At 35.4% G+C, this 19,677-nt stretch overlaps 4 protein-coding genes, 1 non-coding gene and 1 pseudogene across 9 annotated transcripts; 2 read left to right on the top strand and 4 right to left on the bottom strand.

Annotated features, from left to right (window-relative positions):
• On the top strand, window positions 1,318-2,798 carry LOC104763668 (annotated as a pseudogene).
• LOC104762611 (NAC domain-containing protein 104-like) lies at window positions 4,757-6,447 on the bottom strand. Its single transcript, XM_010485936.2, has 3 exons — window positions 6,144-6,447; window positions 5,124-5,404; window positions 4,757-5,004 (listed from the first exon to the last, which is right to left on the bottom strand). The coding sequence occupies exons 1-3, from the start codon at window positions 6,289-6,291 to the stop codon at window positions 4,867-4,869; spliced, it is 567 nt and encodes a 188-aa protein (XP_010484238.1). The 5' UTR covers window positions 6,292-6,447; the 3' UTR covers window positions 4,757-4,866.
• On the bottom strand, window positions 11,924-14,932 carry LOC104762610 (DNA repair protein XRCC2 homolog). 5 transcript variants are annotated; one of them, XR_002036454.1, is made up of 11 exons: window positions 14,509-14,932; window positions 14,125-14,294; window positions 13,930-14,029; window positions 13,599-13,660; window positions 13,204-13,341; window positions 13,028-13,118; window positions 12,845-12,881; window positions 12,656-12,759; window positions 12,515-12,558; window positions 12,303-12,439; window positions 11,924-12,011 (listed from the first exon to the last, which is right to left on the bottom strand). XR_002036454.1 is itself a non-coding variant. In XM_019240202.1 (8 exons), the coding sequence occupies exons 2-7, from the start codon at window positions 13,751-13,753 to the stop codon at window positions 12,535-12,537; spliced, it is 549 nt and encodes a 182-aa protein (XP_019095747.1). In that variant the 5' UTR covers window positions 13,754-14,029; window positions 14,509-14,597; the 3' UTR covers window positions 12,279-12,439; window positions 12,515-12,534. The 5 variants fall into 5 exon arrangements, 1 of the variants encoding a protein (XP_019095747.1); XR_002036456.1 differs by lacking the exon at window positions 11,924-12,011 and having other exon boundaries at window positions 12,279-12,439; window positions 13,599-13,753; XR_002036453.1 differs by lacking the exon at window positions 11,924-12,011 and having other exon boundaries at window positions 12,279-12,439.
• Window positions 15,140-17,035, bottom strand: LOC104762608. The gene is made up of 3 exons (XM_010485933.2): window positions 16,666-17,035; window positions 16,204-16,548; window positions 15,140-16,122 (listed from the first exon to the last, which is right to left on the bottom strand). Exons 1-3 carry the CDS (start codon window positions 16,789-16,791, stop codon window positions 15,316-15,318), a joined length of 1,278 nt encoding a protein of 425 aa, XP_010484235.1. The 5' UTR covers window positions 16,792-17,035; the 3' UTR covers window positions 15,140-15,315.
• TRNAV-AAC lies at window positions 17,291-17,364 on the bottom strand. Its single transcript has one exon. It is a non-coding gene; the product is annotated as a tRNA-Val (tRNA).
• LOC109130581 lies at window positions 17,644-18,588 on the top strand. Its single transcript, XM_019240276.1, has 3 exons — window positions 17,644-17,687; window positions 17,825-18,055; window positions 18,166-18,588. The coding sequence occupies exons 1-3, from the start codon at window positions 17,645-17,647 to the stop codon at window positions 18,387-18,389; spliced, it is 498 nt and encodes a 165-aa protein (XP_019095821.1). The 5' UTR covers window position 17,644; the 3' UTR covers window positions 18,390-18,588.

Raw genomic sequence — 19,677 nt, 5'->3', positions numbered from 1 at the left:
AGTTCATCTCAACCGGTTAAGTAGAAGGTCAAAGAAACGCCGTTAAAGTTAAAATACAGTCAAAGCCAAGTCAAGCCATCATCGAATTGGATCACGGCACCTTAACTTCGCCGTTACCTTTTCCGTTAGCCTTTATATATCCACTGAGGCGGTTAAGCTAACGACACTCGTCTCTTTGAAACAGATCTTTTCCCTCTTCTCTCTCTTTCCCGTGGAGATTTTGTTNATTTTTTGGGTTTTTTTTTTTTTTTTTTTGTATCTCTTTGGGTCCTTATGTACATTTCATGGGTCTCTGTTTTTGTTTGGTCTAGTCTTCAGTATTCACTTGACCATCTAGTCCGCGGCTCGAACCCTAGTCCTTTGTTTATTTGACTATTGTTGTTGGGAATGAAGCAATGTAGTAAAAGTGTTGTTCTTCTATGTTTTGTTTTGTTTCAAGAAAAAACCGGAGCTTACCGAGTCGAATCGAATGATCAAATCATTTCGATTAAAATATTCTTTTGGTTTAAGTTCATCTCAACCGGTTAAGTAGAAGGTCAAAGAAACGCCGTTAGAGTTAATATACAGTCAAAGCCAAGTCAAGCCATCATCGAATTGGATCACGGCACCATAACTTCGCCGTTACCTTTTCCGTTAGCCTTTATATATCCACTGAGGCGGTTAAGCTAACGACACTCGTCTCTTTGAAACTGATTTTTTTCCCTCTTCTCTCTCTCTCTCTCTCTCTCTCTCCCGTGGAGATTTTTTTTTGAGAGCAAGCTTCGTGATGCGATCGGATCAGAAGAGCACGAATTAGCTACTCGATCTCGATTTCTAGGTATGCGATCTTGATTCATCTTCCAATTTCGAGCTTTGGATCTTAGCTCTATCGCGATTGAATCTGTGTTTTTTTCCCTCTTTTCCCGATTCTGCAACTACTCTAGGTTTTGATTTTACGATCGTGAAATTTTGGTTTCTTCTTCTTCGTTTCTACTTATATCGTTCTCGCTTTCGATTTCGTCAAGTTGTTTGATGAAGATTTGGTAGATTTTAGCGTTTTCTCGTGAATCGTGATCGTGAAAATTTGGCGGGAAAATGTTTGTGCGGTGGATGCTGATAACGCTTGATTGAATCTGAATCTTATCGTCTTGTGCTCTCGATTACGTTCTTCAGATTGTCAAAGTTTAATCGGAAAGCTTTTAGCGGCAGGGAGGAACAGCGAATAAGTCAAAGACACTTCTCTGGTGATTCGTTGTTTGTTTTTTGGGGTTTAAATTGCAAATTCTCTGGTGAATTTTGATTTTAAAATGTCTAACTTTTCAAGTCTGTAGCGACGTGATGGACAAAGACGAGCCGTTTGTCTACATAGGTTGATTACAAGACGCCGAAGCAGAGCCCTCAGACTTGGCCGATGGATAAGATCCGGCAGGGACGTTTCCAACATAAAATGTCATCGCTTTTGAGTCCTGCGACTCCTAAAAGGAATTACAACATTAGCAATGCAAAGTCAGGACTGTTTATAGATGAAAGGAAGCTGAATCAGATAAAGTTAGAAATCTCTATTTTTGTTGAACATGATTACAAATACAGAGATAATGTTGAATGACAATGCCTTAATACATTCAAGAGAAGCAAAATTTGTGTATCCCTTTAGGCTCATAGTTAGGTGTTAAAGAGTTTTTTTGGTGATTTTGCAGGAAACTACTCTGTCTCAGCAACCTTCTTCAGCTGGCAAGGGAAAGATGTTGGCATATAGTCCTTGTATACCAAAGGTTTTTACTTCACAACTCATTCTGTATCAGGATTTCTGAAGAATCATAATAAGCTCATATAGCCAGTTCTCATTTGCTTTGATCTCTGTGTTTATTAGGCTGCTAAGCCATCAAAGCTGCAAGCTTCTGCTGAACCATTCATCCTCACACCAAGACAAGCTACTCCTTTTCCACTTCAGCAACACCCATTTAATCCGCAGTTTCCAAGAGCTGTAATTTGATCTCAAACCCACACTTTATTATTCTATGATAAGCCTTTTTGTGTCAGAAACGAACAACTCAAGACTCCAGTTTACTCTGCAGAATCCCCTGCACCTGCAGCCATACCCATACTTTCACCGGCCTCGACCTCTGATCTATCTTTATCAGAGACCACCCCCACTTCTTCCGCTCCTACCCCATGGATCTGACCCCTATAAGCTAACCTCTGAAAAGGACTTTCCTCCAATTCTCTTTGGCAACCAAACACCAACCAGAAGAAACCGCCGCAGAGACTCACTTCCCACAACACCTTCCTCTAGCCAGCCCAACACAACCACCAGCGACCCAGTACCTGTCCAAACTCCCATATCTACTACTGCTACAGACAATCTCAGCACCAGTACAACCACTGCGGTTCATGGCTCCTCACCTTCTGTTGACGGACTCGACACAGTGACGCAAATACCAGACTTGTCGTCGTCACCCTCTGATGGACTCGAAACAGAGACGCAGAAACCAGCCTTATCTCCACCGTCTGATGGACTTGAAGCAGTGACGCCAAAACCAGACTTGGCTTCACCATCTGTTGGAGTAGAAAATGTGACGCCAAAACCAGAATTGCCTTCAACTTCTGCTGGACTTCAAACTATGAAGATAAACAAAGAGTGGTCACCTTCTGATGATGGACTCCCAACATTCACACAGGCTCAACTTGATTTTATGAAATCACATGACAGGCTCTTCCCAGATTATGTTTTCGGGGACTACAAATACAAACAGAGAATGTCATCTTTCAAACGTCAGGAGGAGCACCACCAGTAAAACAGAAAGGTAACATTCTCTTCATAGAACACTTCTATTCACCACTATATTTCCTCCCATCCATCAAACTCTCTTAAGCTTTTCGAATGATTATTACAAAAGTTTCTATTGGTTTGCCATTCTGCATTCCAAGAACCAACCAAACCCTGGTTTTTATTTTGGCTGTGTAAGATTGGAAACCAATGAATGCTTAACCAAAGGCCCTTACGAAATCCACATTTTTAGGTTAACCAGATTGGATCTTGATATTTAATCTGCAATGCCATTTCAAATCCCATACCCAATTTATATATAATCGCCTCTGGTTTAAGATAAACAAGATAAAAACATTTACTGGTTAGAAACCCATTGCGTAGATAAAGTTTACATACTGTTTTCTTTGAAAGTATTCGGTTTTCTGATTATGAGTTTGTTATATTTATAAACAGAGCAATACCATGAAAATCTCCACAGCCAGTCCCAAACTATACAATGATCTAAAATCCCAACTTGAAATCTTTTAGTTCTTTTAGATTTTTTTATTCTTATTATTATATATGTTCAAGGTGCTTGCATCATGCATGAGTCAGTGCTTGCTAAGCAAGCACCCATAAAAATATACATATACTGGGAAGAAAAAAAACTTAATAAACGTAGAAAGACTATGTTGCTTGGCTCGGCGACACAAGACAACTAACTACTAAACCCAATCAAAGATCTATATAGAGAGAGAGACTCTATAACTTGGAGAAAAAGGCTCTCAATTGCCCAAGTCTTATAAAAAATCATTAACTAAATAGCAATCCTACCCTAAACTGGATCAGGTGTAGGCCACCCGTATATCAATTTTAAAGGCCACACTTGAAATTTATGTACTTCGACATAATCAAATTTTATTTTATACAAAACCTTTTTGTTCTTTTAAACTTAGGACTGACTCATCAAAAATTGATATTTTCACTCTTTTCACAAAAGTTACCTTTGATTTATATCTCACCTGGGACTTCACAAGCAGTCACAAGGAGAAAAATAAATAAATAAATTACTTTTGTATTCTTCTCGAGTATTTTGGCTATGTACGTATTAGAATAATGTATATAACTTTCAAGAGCAAATCTGATTCTACGATATATTGGACACCTAAACTTAAGACCACAAGTTATTTTTAGAAAAATTATTTTCCAAGCTGCCTGTCCCCTTCCATCTAAAAAAGAGAGAAATATAATTCGTATTTGTTGGTTTGTTTGTTGAGTTAGAAACTAAGCTAGAATCATACTATAATCTTTCAAGAAAGAAAGAACGAAAAAGAAACGGAAAAAAAAAAAGAAGAAGCCAAAGTTAGTTTGGTCGCTATAACTTTTTTAACACACTATTAGCCTTTCCCCATGATTATTCGCCAACATGGGGGGCTAATTTTTTAGTCTCATTTGCATGCATCCAGTGGTAACATAATCATTATTTCCCATTATATAAATCTTCTAGTGTTTTGGATCTTGTTAGTCAAAATCTCTAATCCGTTTCTACCAATAATAATATATAGCATGTTTAAAGGATGAGAAGTAGGCTGCAATTTTATCCCACACTGGGTAGATGTGGTTTCTCTCCTAACCTTAGGTATTAGGCAAAAAGACGATATATATTCCAATTTAAAAGTTTTATTGTGATGCCTACACAACCCAATCAGTTTAGGGTTATGATTGATTTCAGAATAAATCTATACCATATTATTAGATTGGTATATGTTTAAAATAGACCGATCGATGAAGGTACTCTAATCATATATTACAAAAAAATATTAAGAAGTTTTCAATGGAATATATATTTGCCATATATAATTTGTTCACTTCTCCCATATAATATGAAAACGGCTAACATGGTAAATCTTGAAACCAATCAGTATTAAAAATAATAAAATATATATATTTTGAATTTTAAAAATAAATTACAACAAGATTTTTTTCGCTTCTTGCTTGCAAATTGAGGATTGCTAATTTTACAACATATAACTTGTAAGAATGATGTCATTCTCATTCCCCTTTTCTTTTTTGGTACAAAGATTTTAGAAATAATTGCCCACTAAACCTTTTCTTTTTCTTGGGTGCTTCTGTCTTTATTACGGTAAGCTTACTTCGTCAAGATCATCTAAAGACAAAAACACTTCATCCAAACATGAGAGTTCTGTCTCATCATCCTCCTCTTCTTCACTGCAATTTTGTTCATACACTCTGCATATCACCCACTTGCTGTAATCCTGCACACAAAGATCCATGCCACGTGGAGATCAACTTCTAATTTTATGTTGAAAGGAAAATGTAAAATTTTAAGTTAAAAGTTGACAACTTTAGGCTTACGAAACAAAAGGGTACTCACGGGTTTGTGACTAGAACTAGAAGAAGCACGGCTTGATCTCTTAGAAGATCGACTAGATGAAGAAGAGGAATCGGGGAGGGAATATTCTTGCATGATCCAGTTAGTCTGAGAATCTCCGAGATAAAAAGTTAGATACTTTTTGATACCCACTTTTTTGTGTGTGGAGCTTGTGTAGATTGGCTCGTCCATTCCCATTGATCCCCAGTACCCATTGCTTGTTAATCTATCTTGTGTCTTTCTACTATAAAAGTACCATTGCCTCCCTTCTCCCAAAGCTTTCCCTGTAGTTTATACGTAAATTTGTTTATGTTAGCATAGAGTTTTGACGATTTATCCACAAGATAATATTCTATGTTTTTTTAGGATATGCATGCTAGTGATCTAACTAGTCAAGTGTTTGATAAAACATCACTTAATATTATATATGCACGTGTATTTGTTTGTATGTATGCATGTCTACGTACATGTGTTTTGGTGAGTGTGCATAATATATATATGATTGATTGTGTTGGTGTATCATGAGATCGAATGATTGAAATTGGTGCACATGTATGACTATGAACAAAGCAATGCTAATAATGGTTCACCAATTGATAGATTCCTTCCAAGAGAATAAAAGAAATTTATTAGGTAAATATTGGTACTATTAATATTTGTGTGTATGGCAAGATTTTGGAAACAAAAACAATCCTTAAAAGGAGCAACCCAACAAAAGTGTACTATTAAAAAGAAAGCAAAAGGAAAAAAAAAAAGACAGATTGGTTACTTAAGTTGGTGACAACTATCAATCTGTGTCCTTACATTTGGATCAACATATATATATTCAACTATACATGTACATACATGATACTCACCTACATGGATACTAGAAGCATAAATACATACATATTTGACAATATGTACATGCATGTTTAGTAAACTATGGGATAAACTATGGGATCATTGTGATCATGTTGCATGATGCATATACATATATTGAGAGGGAGAGGGAGAGGGAGAGAGATATGCGTATGTATATACCGGGAAGGTCCCAAGGATCGTAAGGATAAAGATCGAGGTCGGGGATGACGTCAGGGTGACAAGGCAAGAGGGAAGCTTTCCGGTGGAGGAAGTGAACGACGAGCTCTTCATCAGTCGGAAAAAACCTAAATCCCGGTGGCAGATTCATTGCTGACGGTATATATGTGGTTGTGTGTGTGTGTGCGCGCGTGTAGAAGAAGATTATATAGAGAAGATGATGTGGAACCAGAGGAAGTGTGTGAAAGAGATTGAGGTATATATAGGAGATAGAAGACGAAGAAGGTGGAATTTGGAAGTCATGTACTTTTATATATATATATATATATGGCTTCTTTAATCCAGTTGCACACACACCATTAATTTAATTACCACCTTTAGATTTTATTAATTTGAAATAATAAAACAAAAGAGAATGATGGTAATTATAAAGATGAAAGCAAGCAAGTATAATGGAACTAAGGGGGGAAATGAGTAATCATCGATGTCAAAGGGCATTTGAAAGCTTATTTTCCGAGAAGTCGTCGGCTTAAGTGGATCTTACAATTTCGGCTGCCGTTTTTATCCTTAGTATTTTTTGCTTTTGTAGAGTTATTCTTTTGTGTTTCCTTATTTTGTAACAGTTTTTGGGTGAATAGGCCAAGGGGTCTGTTGAAATCGAGCATTGATGAATGGAGAAGAAGATTTAATTCTCATTGATATGGTTGTATTTTTCTTACGGCTTATCACATAATATTAGTTTTCCCTAGATTTTATTCAAATACAGTATATATTTGTATCTAATACCCTTTTTTGTCTATAGTAAATTAACAATTGACCTATCACTAGACTATGAATACAGCACAATGACTTAGAGACAGTAAAAAGGCAACATATTTACAAGATGTGGTTTTTGTTATTATTAATTTTTTTTTTGTGATTTTAGTTCTTGTTTATAACTTTTTCTTATTGTTCAATTTTTCAATAGTTAGAACTTTCTTGTTGACATGTTTTGTGGTAATTAATTATATATGTATAAACAAATATATAAAGATTTATGCTGAAACGGGTTAGAACCTAGTTTTGGATACATATTTTTTGTTAATAAGTTTTAAATATTTTTAATATATGGAAACAGAAAGATTGAACAAAAAGATTATACATGTGAAAAAATTACTAATTAATTGACTAAACAAAAAAAAAAGAAAGAGGTGGGCGGAAACGAGAGAGAGAGATTGGATACTTCCACGCAAAAGGGTGAGTATCTTTCTTTCTCCTTCATCTTCCACCACTAAGAAGAAGATTCTTATCCACTTCTTCTTCTTATTTCTTCTTCCTATATACTATTTCTGTATTTTTTTTCTATTTTTAAGTCGATTCATTCCCAATTTGTATATTTAGTAATATAAGTTAAGGTAAATTTTTTTAAAAGTAGCACTAACTCTACATATACTTCCCCTCTAAATCGTGGTGGAGAGTATTCGTGGGGGACGCAGACAAATTTGTATTTTCTTAATTAGTCGGCTTTTTTATCACCTGGGGTCGTCATTAATAATTCCTTTTCTGTATGAATTAATGAGTGTATGTCAAGTCAGAGCACATATGTATATTTGCTTGCTTTCGTATTGATAGCTGCTAATTATTGTGGTGAAATATTAGTACTAGCTTGATTTAAAATACTTCATTAAGAAACCCGAAGTACCTTAATGTATACTACTACTATATATACACATAATAAAAGACAAGCATTTAAAAAAATAAATAATCAAGCTCTTAAGCAAACAAACGATAGCACATGCACTATTTTTTTTATCTAGGATGCTAAATCTACTTCGATTTGTAAATTAAGCACCATAATTAAATGCCATATATAGATTAAGGCCATTAGTAGGTTTCTTCGTTTTAACGGTTAGATTGCTATATCATAGTATATAATGTAGTCCACAGTTTACGCCAGAAACAATAAAATTTGGGTACAAACCAAAAAATTGAGAGAGGTCGAGGACGATGAGGACGAGGAGTGATGATGACACTTCATGCTGAGATCATGCACACCGCAGTATTCCACGTGGCGCACATGAAAATGGGTTTGGTCGTCAACCATAGCCTTTGTGGGCTCCAACTCTCTCTCTCTCTCTCTCTCTCTTTGCCTTCATTTTGAGTTTTGTACCTTCTTTGTACCCATCTATTTAGTAACCCTATTTTTTTTTCTTTTATACACTTGAAATTTTGATGGTATTTTTTATACTATATGATATATAACCCTATATAAATACATTCAAGTATTAAAATAAAATTCGTTCGAAAAAAACAGCAGTGGATAAAAACATTTTGGATCATATACGATACTTAAATTCTCAAGCTACAAACGCTAAACTATCATATAATTGCTGACCATAACACCAAATAATATTATATCTATATTCGTGGAACAAGGTTTCATATAGTTTACTATCGCCGCCAGATAACCTCACAAGCTCGATTAAGATAACGTTTGTAAAGTATTGACATAATATCAATACTCTTATCATCGTATTATTACAAACATTTTTGTAAAGTATTGCTATTAATATTTACATATACTTTCAAATAACTATTATTAATATGTAACGTTGTTGAAGGTCATTAATTAAAATAAAATAAAAAAATGTAGTTGAAGCATGTTCCATGCATGTATATATAATTTGGCCGATAATATCTACCTAAACGAATTTTTATAATTTAAACACAACTGAATATCTATGTGTTACAAATTTTAGCTATTGAAGACATGTATCTTAAACCATTTGTAAGGTATATAATATATAGTCCGTATTTAATAATACACATGACGGTTTTTCTTTAAATATAAACTATAAATAGTCGTATTCGAACTAAGATGTGTAATAAAACAAACAAAGTAATGCATGTTTAAGCAATTAAAAACTAACACACTTGAGTTCACATCACATACATCCTCGTGAGATCGATAACTATATCAAATAATTCTCTTTTAAAAGAAATGGGTGCCTTGGAGGCAAAGGCAACCTTCATCCAAGTAATTAACCCCTATATATATGTGTGTGTGTGTGTGTGTGTTCATTACTTGTATATTGAAGAAAACTTTAAAATTGATCAATCTTTTCTCATATGCAGTCTCCCTCAAGTAGCAATCAATGGCTTTTGTTATAAATTGAGATCCACACAAACTCAAACACTTCCTAAAGATTGAGACTTCAACTGATTTTTTTTCTTTTTTGGACCCACTTCTCTCTTAATATAATTGACCTCATTACTATTTTACTTGCTTAAAATAATTGACTACTTGTTATTGCTATTACTATTACTATTAAGTCTATTATTGTTTTCACTGTTTTTTTTTGTTTTTTGTTTTTGTAAACTATCGTTTTCACCGTCAATATTTATTTTTATAAAAAATAAACTTACAAAGCAATTCATCAGATCAACTAAAAAAAGAAGAAGAAGAAGAAGAGCATGGGAGTAGTAGGCAGCCCCAATGAATAGGAGAAGGAGGAGGAGTGTGTAGGTGCTCCTCAACTTTGCTTCAGATTTCTCCAAAGGTTTTTAAAAGTTTAATTTTCTAAAATATGTATATAACAAAATGTGAACATCAAATTTCTTAATATTATTATTCTTTATAAAAGGGTAAAATGGTCAAACCCACATAAGTCACGTTTTGGATGATCTATTGCTTACGCTTACGCACGCACATGCCCCCCCACACACACACACACGCGTGATCTAAAGATCTTAGTCTTCTTTTTTATAGTTTGTTTGTCCTCAATCCTCATTAACTTAATCGACCTTAATATTAAATTATGTATTCTCATTAGCCTAATTAGAGCATATATGCGATGTTATTCCCATATACAGTATGTTATTGCTTGCATTTTTATTAATCCACTAAAAAACATATCGAAAGCTACTAAAGGTGGGTATTTAGTGATGGACTTCAAAAAGTATACCCAACATACAACGGAGTGAATTCGATTACATGTAATACAAACTGGACGATCATGGATTATTCATACATATGTTTTCTAAAGTAATTCACTATTTTGATTTTAGCAAGAACTTGCATTTATTAGATTGAGAACAAAACATAAAATCAACAAATTCTGATTAGATTGCTTAAAAGACACCAAAAATAAATAGACTAAGATCTAAACAAATGGGGTCATAAGCTTAGGCCTTAGTGGTACGGGTACCAGTCTCGTCTCGGATCACATCTCAGATATACATAGGATTTTTACGTATATAAATTAAATACAATAATCTTTAACAAACAAAAAAAATAATTAAATACAATAATCAAAAAAATAACATTTTACAGGAAAAATACCATTATAATTTTGTTAATAACTGAACATAGTTTTTTATATGACCGATCAAGGCAAAACTTAAATTCTAATACAAACTGTTATTTATATACATTTACCAATACAAGCTGTTTTTTTTAAACCCTCTCTATAAAGTATCAGCCGAATTATTAGTTTTGGTTAATAGCAATTCGCAAAGATAAGACTTACCACAAACAAACAAATAGATAAAATTTTATAATGGAGAAGTGAGAAGAAAATGTGTAACTATTAACAGGGACTACGTGGTGTTTAATAATGGAGAAGTATGAAGTTGGTACAAACAATTAAAAAACAAAACAAGCAATGAATCAAATCAAACTTTTTAAAATAATTGTTAAGTCTTATTTTAATCAAAATTTTAACTAATGGGTGTGTGCGAGAGAGGAAAGGAGGAGATTGGATATAGTTTCAGCTCAATTATTTGTGTGGATAGACAAATTAGAGGTAACCATATCAAACAAATAGAAAGTTAGGCAAGAGTCAAAATCAAAACCTTTCATACCCACATCATGCCCCATATTTATTTTTACTTGCGAATTTGCTCTCCTGATCTTTCATTTCACTCTAAAACACCATATCGGTTTTTGGTAATAACATTAGTAGTTTTTTTTTTTTTTTTTTGGGCAAATAACATTAGTAGTTATCTTTATTGATGCTACTTAAAATTAGGAGATAAGAAGATAAAGACACCTGAGTTCGCAAAATTGTTAGTTTCTTATGAAGCCACGTCTCTTTAAAACGATACAAGTAAAACCCGTTTTACTTTCTGTATACGTTTAATTTCTATTTTATCGAGTTAATTTCAGCTGAAAAAATACTACACATCTCCTAATTTATAGACTACGAAGAAATGCTCAACCAAATTACGGTTTCGATAGATGTAAAAAAATACATGTTTTTGGAAACAAAAGTACATAACTAAACTAGTAAATTCATAATCTATCTGACACACTAATCACTATATTACTTTTAAAAAAGCGAGAAAAAGGATAAATATGAAGAATACCTATGGAGGATCAAATCCACGCAATCTAAAAAAGAAGGATAGATTTTTCTAGTTCCACATCACACATCATATCTAACACTTATAAGCTTTTTAGTGGAAGTCCTATGAATATGATTCTCATATTTAAAAATATATGATACAAGTTTGTTACTATTGTTTTATCTCATCAAGTATCCAAGAGATATTTGACTACTCCCACTCCTTGTAAAACCTAATTATTACATAAAACAATAATGATTCCTAAATCCAAGTTTATCATACTAATTAATTATCCTTAAAGATGGAGATAAAACATATATAATATGAGACAAGACTGAAGACTCTCTTATCAGCTAAAATATGTACTTATCGTTTTACTCCAAAAAAAAGAAGAAGAAGATAAATGCGGTGAAAACGAGATATAATTTCTGGAAAAAAGAAAGTAACCACCAAAGACTGATGACTGTACAGAGTCCACAAGCAAAATTCTTACATAATAATTTTGATGTCGAAAAATGTAACACGACTCCCTCCTAGTGCTAAGGCCTGTAGTGATGTCCCATTAAGAATCACTTTCAAGTTTGTAGGAAGGTAAAAGTTAAAAGGAAAGTATGATTTTTTCTAACAATGAGGTATAACATTAACACGTGCAGTTGCAATTCCAAAGACTTTGATGTCAAAATCATGAAATATATTTAGAAAGATATTACAATCCAATTCAATTCCAAAACGTGTGTAAGTATGATTTTCTTTCTTTTTATATCTAAGATAAGGTTACCCAAATATTGTAAAAATAACCTAATCAAGTAAAGATAAAAATAGAAAGACAAATTTTACCTTTAAAGATTCAACTTTTGCTGTCCTTATTTTTCTTCTTTCTGATATAAAAAATATAACTTTACATTTGGCGACTTGCTGCATACCGCTCAGCTATTAGCTACTTTGAACTCACAATGGTTTATGGTTTCTACAGACTACACATCACAAGCATGTGTATTAGTAATTATGTGAGTCTCTAAGAGAAAGAGAGAGACAGGTTGGACGAATACCTGAATAGAAGAATTCTAAGTCACGAGACAATGACAATACCAGACTGCATGAGACAATGAAGCAAGACAAAATTGTGAGTAATGGTTTAGAGTAAAATCGTTTCACTAGACTTGCAATGCTTGTGATAAGTTTTTACTTACACCGTCTACTATGAATTTGTCTATGCTGCTAAGTTGTGGTTGTAACCATTCAAGTGAATATGCCGACAAACTTTCTTGTCCTGTTTGCAAAGACTGATGATCAGCTGCACAAGAAAGTAATCTTTGGTTGTAATGTTATACAAAGGAAGACATAAGAGAAAGCGAAAACTAAAACAAAACTATTCTAACCTGATTTTCGTATGATTAACTTATGTGTCACAAATGCCTGCAATGACCATAAAGGAGGGTAAGTGAGGAAGGATCGTTTTTTGAAACAATCGATAAAATTTTGCAGATCTTGAAATGGTTGTGTGTAAGCAATGCAAAGCGTTCCAACAAAAGACTTTTAAGAGTTCACATCTGAAAAATTACCTGCCAAGAAGAAGGCATGAATTCACGAAATGGAGGTTGCTGAGCTTTACTTGCAGCATTCCCTGAAAACTCATCGTTTGAGGAGAACTTACTGAAATTTCCAGAAAGTTAGAGATGCAGCGACTATAACAACATAAAGGAAGCCGTAAACAAAGTGTGTGGTCAAACCAACTAACCGATTATTCTCATTTGTTGGGTACTTCTCTTCGTAAATTGTAGCTTTAGTGGCAATCACTACAAGTGAATGCACCTGCAGTAGCTTCTTCATCTCTTGCACTATCGTCTCCACCACATTCGTAAGAGAGAGACTTTTCCTAGATAGCATATATATAAGTCTCACATATTAAGCACCAAACTTGAAGTTCCTCAAACTCTCCAACATGTTGAATTAAATAAGCTAAAGACAGGATCTAACTAAAGAAACCTAACTTGAATAGTAATAGAAAAGCTGTCTCTTTACATTGATAAACCATATCGATTCTTTAGATTCCATACTTTAAACTAAGCAGCTTCAAAAAGATTAGACTATAACCAGAATCTCCTTTAAACTGTCATTATGTAGATATCTAACCTGTTCTGTGTCTCCAATGCCAACAATGACGACAGACGATCAGTCCAGTGGAAGCACCAATGCTGGTGAAAAGATTGCAAAATAGTTAGCCCAATTCTTCCTGTCCGCTTGCTAGATAGCAGCATCACTAGCGTGTATAAAACCCTAGTATGCATCTGCGAGAGTAACTTTAAACTAGGTTATCTAGCCACATGGCATCAATAATAGCGCCATCCATGTATACATTTTCTAACTTATGATGGATTAGTTTCAGCATGTAGCGAATAATTTTTTTTTTGGAATGGTCCTGAAAGGAATCATCTTAGAAGAGAATAACATATGTAGATCTAACCGAATAAGAAACCAGCAGATTGTAAGACAAATCTGTCAATCATAAGCACTCCGACTTGACTACCACACGATTCCTGTTGTCGGATCCGATAATCCAATGTCTGCAACACAGTGGCATAATGATACAAACTTATTAACAGGGTCCAATAATCAAACCCAAACCACACAATTGATACTTCCAAACACAAAACACTACCTTGAGACAGGACAAAAGTTCAAGACTATCATAGCAGCGAACATACAGAAACCTTTTCATGCATGAAACATATAACTCCTCATCAAACGCAGTGTTTGACTTCTCATGTGCAGATCTGCAATTTCTAACGTTTGACTCTTCAAGTTGCCACCATGCCCCATTGCCTAATCCTGATAAGCTGAAAGAACTTCATTCAACCCTTTTCGATTTATATGACATACTTTAACACTAAACTAAACAAAAAACTTAAACTACCACACATCACACTACCAAAGCCTATATGACTGAGATAAGCTCAATTTCATGAACATGAAATACTTGACTGCAAAATCCAAAGAAAAGTAAGACACTAAGACGAAGGGAAGAGTTTGAGAAATTGCATACGGTTAGCTTGAAGAAGACGGTGCTTGAGCATCTGAGATAAACGGAGTACATCAAAACGGCAATCCAAATCGAGGAACAAAACAAGTTTCCCTAATCCTCCATAGTGAATCCCGTTCCTCGTCTTTGGAAGAATACAAGTGATCGCAGCTTGAATCAGGATCTGAGTTTTCGCAGACGGAGATGCGCCGGTGACCTCGACTACGTTCCCGGCGCGTAATGGCACACGGTGAAGTGGCGGGAGAAGCAGGAATGCACGGTCTTTGAGAACCCTTGATAACATCTGCTTCGCTGTCTCGTCACCACGAATCCAACCACGCGCTCCGTCTTCTCCCATCGCGCTCGTCACGTTAGTCCCGGTCACACTTCCGACGTAAGAGTCTCGGCGACTAGACGACGGAGGTGATAGCATATTTTATACATGGGCTTTAAGGAGTAATGAATGCCCATGGAGTTGAACTAAACACAATTCATATGGGCTTTGAAATATTATTTTAGGCCCATAAGTCTATATTAATGTCATACTTTTCAGTTTAGTCCCCATATTTTATGTCATCATCTACATTTATCCATGGATTTAACGATTCCATTATCAGACACCCAAAGAGGCAAAGATCAAATTAAACAACTAAAAAGTCGCCAATTACAGTATGTATGTACTGAATTTATCAAAAAGGAATAATTACAAGGGGGAAGTTTATAGCATACACTTCTTGTGCGATATGGTGAGTAGTAATGTACAAGAAAGACAAAGGCCAAAAGCTTGAATTTTTTTCATAATATATGAACTATATATTATGTCCACATGATTTACAAGGTGAAAGGGCTTGGAGGAGGCTGAAACGTATCCTCCATTGGTATCGACATAGTTACATTTCCTGCAATCACATTTTGTGCAACTGTATCCTCCATTGGTATCGGATCAACTCGCATTATGTTCTCTGGGATAACTTTCTCTCCATCAACTTTAGCAAGAACCTCAAAATGCATTCTCATTGTCTCAGGCTTTGTTCGCCACTCTGGATACCTTAAACCTTCAAGATCTGCTTCCTTGAGCTTCTTTTCTACACCAAAACCAATCTTCATATACGTTTGAGCTCCGACATCCGCTTTCAACACCTTAAAGGAACCTTTTTCCTGAGCTTTAGGACCCAAAACAGAGGTCAATAGCTTCTCAAATCCGAGTAAGTTAGCGTTGGAGCCATTGATGGAGGTAATTGGCCACATGGTTGTAAACTCTCTTGGGGTAAGAACAGTAGTCATGGCTTCGTCAACTGTGGAGAGACTGCTTCTGCCTTTAGACATGGAAGATAGTTCCACAAGTCCTGGAGCAAGACGCTTAAGTTTGAGTTTGTTGTCAGGAGATTGTGAAGTTGATGCAAGAGAATTAGGACCAACAATGCGCAGAGAAAGAAGTGGAGTTTCCTGATCACTTGAAGCACGTCGAAGCTGTTCAGCTAAAGACAAAATTCCAGATGCAAACTCATTGGAGCTTTGATTCAAGGGAAGCGGCAAATCAATCGGATGACGCAAACTAACAGATCTAGCTCCTTTCACAGTTACAACAGCACCATCTGCTAATATAACTTTCTTCAAAACACCAGCATCCACATCATACTGCATGACACATTGACATAAAAATCAATAAACAAAAACCAATTCCATTTTTGTTCAATGGAAAAAAGTCTTTCAACTTACAGGCAAAGAAAGGCGCATATTGTTAGCATCTTGGATCCAAAGTTCCATGGGACCAGCAAGTTGAAACGGAGCTAAAACAGGTAAGACATCACCAGACTCCTTGTTCTTCATAGGAACTAAACCATTCTCATCCGTGGAATCAATGGTTTGGAAAATAGGGAGATCCACGTATTCCCATCGGTTAACATCTTCAAGAAGCCTAAAGGGAAGAACTTTGTTGTCGATTTCAAGATCAAACTCGTATGAAACAGCATGACCTACCAATGCATCCCTTACATCAAAACCAGAAATCTTCACTTCCTCCGATTGAAATCCGAATCCTTTTACAATTGATTCTTTCAAATCCTATCAAAAAAGCAGAATTTTTCAAGAGAAGCAAACTCTATTTGATTACCCACCAAAAATGAAACTTTCTTCAATCAAAAGCTATAAAACTCGATAAAAAGATGGTAAATTTCTTACCGAGATAGCTTTAGGGTAAGGAGGATTAGACTCAGGAGACGAAATCAAAGCTGTAGAATATGGAACAATCGTGAATAAGATCAGAAACAGAGCTGCAACAACACAAACCAATGCTCTGTAACCCATTTGACCAAAGTAAATAGAAATCAAAGCCCACGCCTTAAAAAAAAAAAAAAAAAAGACTAAACCCTCCTGGAGATGTATATGATTACGAGACTAATTGCGATTTGCGAGAGAGAATGATCACAAAGAATAAAACGAAATTTGAGGTTTTGATTGCGCAATATTAGAAGGAACCCAAATTTGGGATTTGCTGTGTTTGTAGTGGTCTGAAGTTAGTACGCATGAATAAGAATAAGAAGGACGTAGATGGTTCTGGAGAGTCATTTAAAAATGGCGTGTTTGTTTTTGTTTCTCACGGAAGGAAAGAGATGATGACGTGGAGAGTATTAACCAATCAGAATGAAGAGAGTGATGTGGCGCGAGATCAAACAATTTGTGTTACGTGGTTGGTGCTTGGTGAGTCTGGCACGAAAACGGTTTAATTTAATATAATAACATTACTTAACGACGTCGTGTAGATAACTAAAGTAAATTTGCGTTAATTGAAAAAACAAAAAAAGAATGGCTTCGCCCGGGTTCGAACCGGAGACCTTCAGTGTGTTAGACTGACGTGATAACCAACTACACCACGAAACCATTTAGCAAATGTTTAGATGTCGTCGTCAACAAACAAGAGATCATCATCCTTTAGTGGTGAAATCTAATATGAGTGAGACCCCTTCTCTTGTACAATCAATCCTCGGTTCCAGACAATCCAGGAATAAACTAGTGTGACGCCGCCGCGCAATGATTTGGACAACAGGGCCTAACTGATATCTACAAGGCCCAGCCCAATAAAATACTATCTGAACTAAACCCTAATTTAAAAAGGTTTTATTGTTGCGAGAAGTCTCTTCATCGTCTCTTCATGGAAACCATGTCTCCCGTCAAGAATCCTTACTGGGACGGTGTACACGCCAGTAAGATCCCTCTCTGTATCTTGCTCGGCTCGAACTTGTACGCTTCGTCTATATATAGAAGATTATTTTTGATCTGTTCTCTCATAGTAAAACATTTAATGGATTGTAATTGAACTTTTTGATATCGTGGTGGGCAGAGGGTGACACAGGTGTGTTCTGGGACGTGGTGGATTTCCCAATGCCTACTGAATCTGATCCTGATTTGATTTGTAGGATGATCAAATCAGCTCTTGATGAACAGGGTTGTTGTAATGGTTCTGTGTCAATCCGGTTGTACGACGTCGAAGATGAGAAAACGGCCACGAAACAAGAAGTGATCATAGATAAATATGAGGCTGCCGGAATCAGTTTAAATTTCGTACCCGAAGGTACGTAGTGTGAATATGAATTCCTCCTTTACCTAATCCCTCCTCTCTTTCTCTTTACTACGGACATGATGTGATCTCTAATCTAGCTAGCTCTCCGTTGATTTGTATAGTTGCTGAGGCGCATGGATATGCTAGAGTTCATAAGATGTTATTGGACATTCTTTTGTGGGCATTTTCCAGTGTTCAAACGTCCAATTTGATTATACTCTCAAAAAAACTCAAGGAAGACTCGAAGACGGTCGGTGCTATTGAGGGTTTGCGTTTCGACGGTATGAAAATTCTCTTATCACATCTAAAGTGCTATCTTCTACTGAAAGCTCAGAATGGCTTTTGATTAGGCTTTGTGAGAGCCTACCATCACAAGAGAAGTGGAAGCGCGTTGACGATATAAGCTGAAGCGTGGTGTGATTCTGATGCTGTTACCAACTAGCTAGGAAGCAAAATGTACTTTTGTGTTTTATGTGATGTACGTACTTGTGTGTTTTATGTTATATCTGTGATTGATTCTCTTTGGTTTCGATCATTTAGTCTTTCTTCACCTAAAACAAAAAAATGAAATACGATCTTTATTGAAAATAATATTTTATGGACAACGCCTGTATTGTTTTGAGTCTTCAACCAAAATTAATTTGTTTTTTTTTATTCTACACACCATCATGTCCGTATGAGCACTAAGATTGTGATCATACCCGTGTGGCAAGGTCTATAATATAAACTAGGATTCTACTGCTCTAGGTCCATTATATTTTTTTGTTATCTGTTTATCTCATTCTCTTTGCTATGTCAAGCCCTAGCCTGTTTCAGAGACACCAGATTTATTTAGAAGAGTTAGGAATTGCGATACGTGAACTGACAGATGAAATTATATTTCATCGAACCCAATTTAATCAATATAAAATCCTCTTATAGTAGTGAGACTATGCAACTGAGCTTAATTATAGCTTGGATCAACAACAACATGATCGCCCACATGCATAATTTTAAAATACAGGGACTAAATCTCAATGGAGGCTTTCAAGTTAAACAAAACCAAAAGATGAATACTAACTTATTGGCCTCTTAATTTGTCTTTCTTGAGATCTTATTGGTTTCGGGAGCTACTTTCGGCTTCCTTGATTATAGACTTACAAGTACTGCAGCGGTATCTTCCGTATTTGATTTGCTCGACGACAACAGGGGTTCCACTGTTATCTAATATGCTGGTAGGATCATGGAAGACAATATTGTAATCACTTTTTTTCTTGATAGCTTCGATAAGACTTGTGAACTGCTCGTCTTTTCCCAAGTTTTTTGAGAGTATAATCAAATTGGCTCGCATATTTTGCTCTCTCAATGCCCAGAGAAGAGTGTGAACTGACATGTAGTGAACTCTGTCATATTTAGTTCCTGGAATAATAATTAATAGTAGTTGTACATCAACGGAGAGATCTAGATTAGTTAGAGAGACACACACACAAACCAAAACAAAACAGAGACAAAGAAGTCAAAATCCTCCGTTACATTTTTTAAAAATTGACAGATCGAAAATTACTACGTACAACCCCAATATATAAATGTAGACCAACAACAATTCGAGCAAGAGTGAGAGATCATCTTACGGTAGAAATCTCTAGTGGTTCCCA

The sequence above is a fragment of the Camelina sativa genome, chromosome 18 (genome assembly GCF_000633955.1).
Source record: "Camelina sativa cultivar DH55 chromosome 18, Cs, whole genome shotgun sequence".
NCBI classification, from domain to species: Eukaryota; Viridiplantae; Streptophyta; class Magnoliopsida; order Brassicales; family Brassicaceae; genus Camelina; species Camelina sativa.
This window is presented reverse-complemented; position numbering and strand designations above follow the sequence as displayed.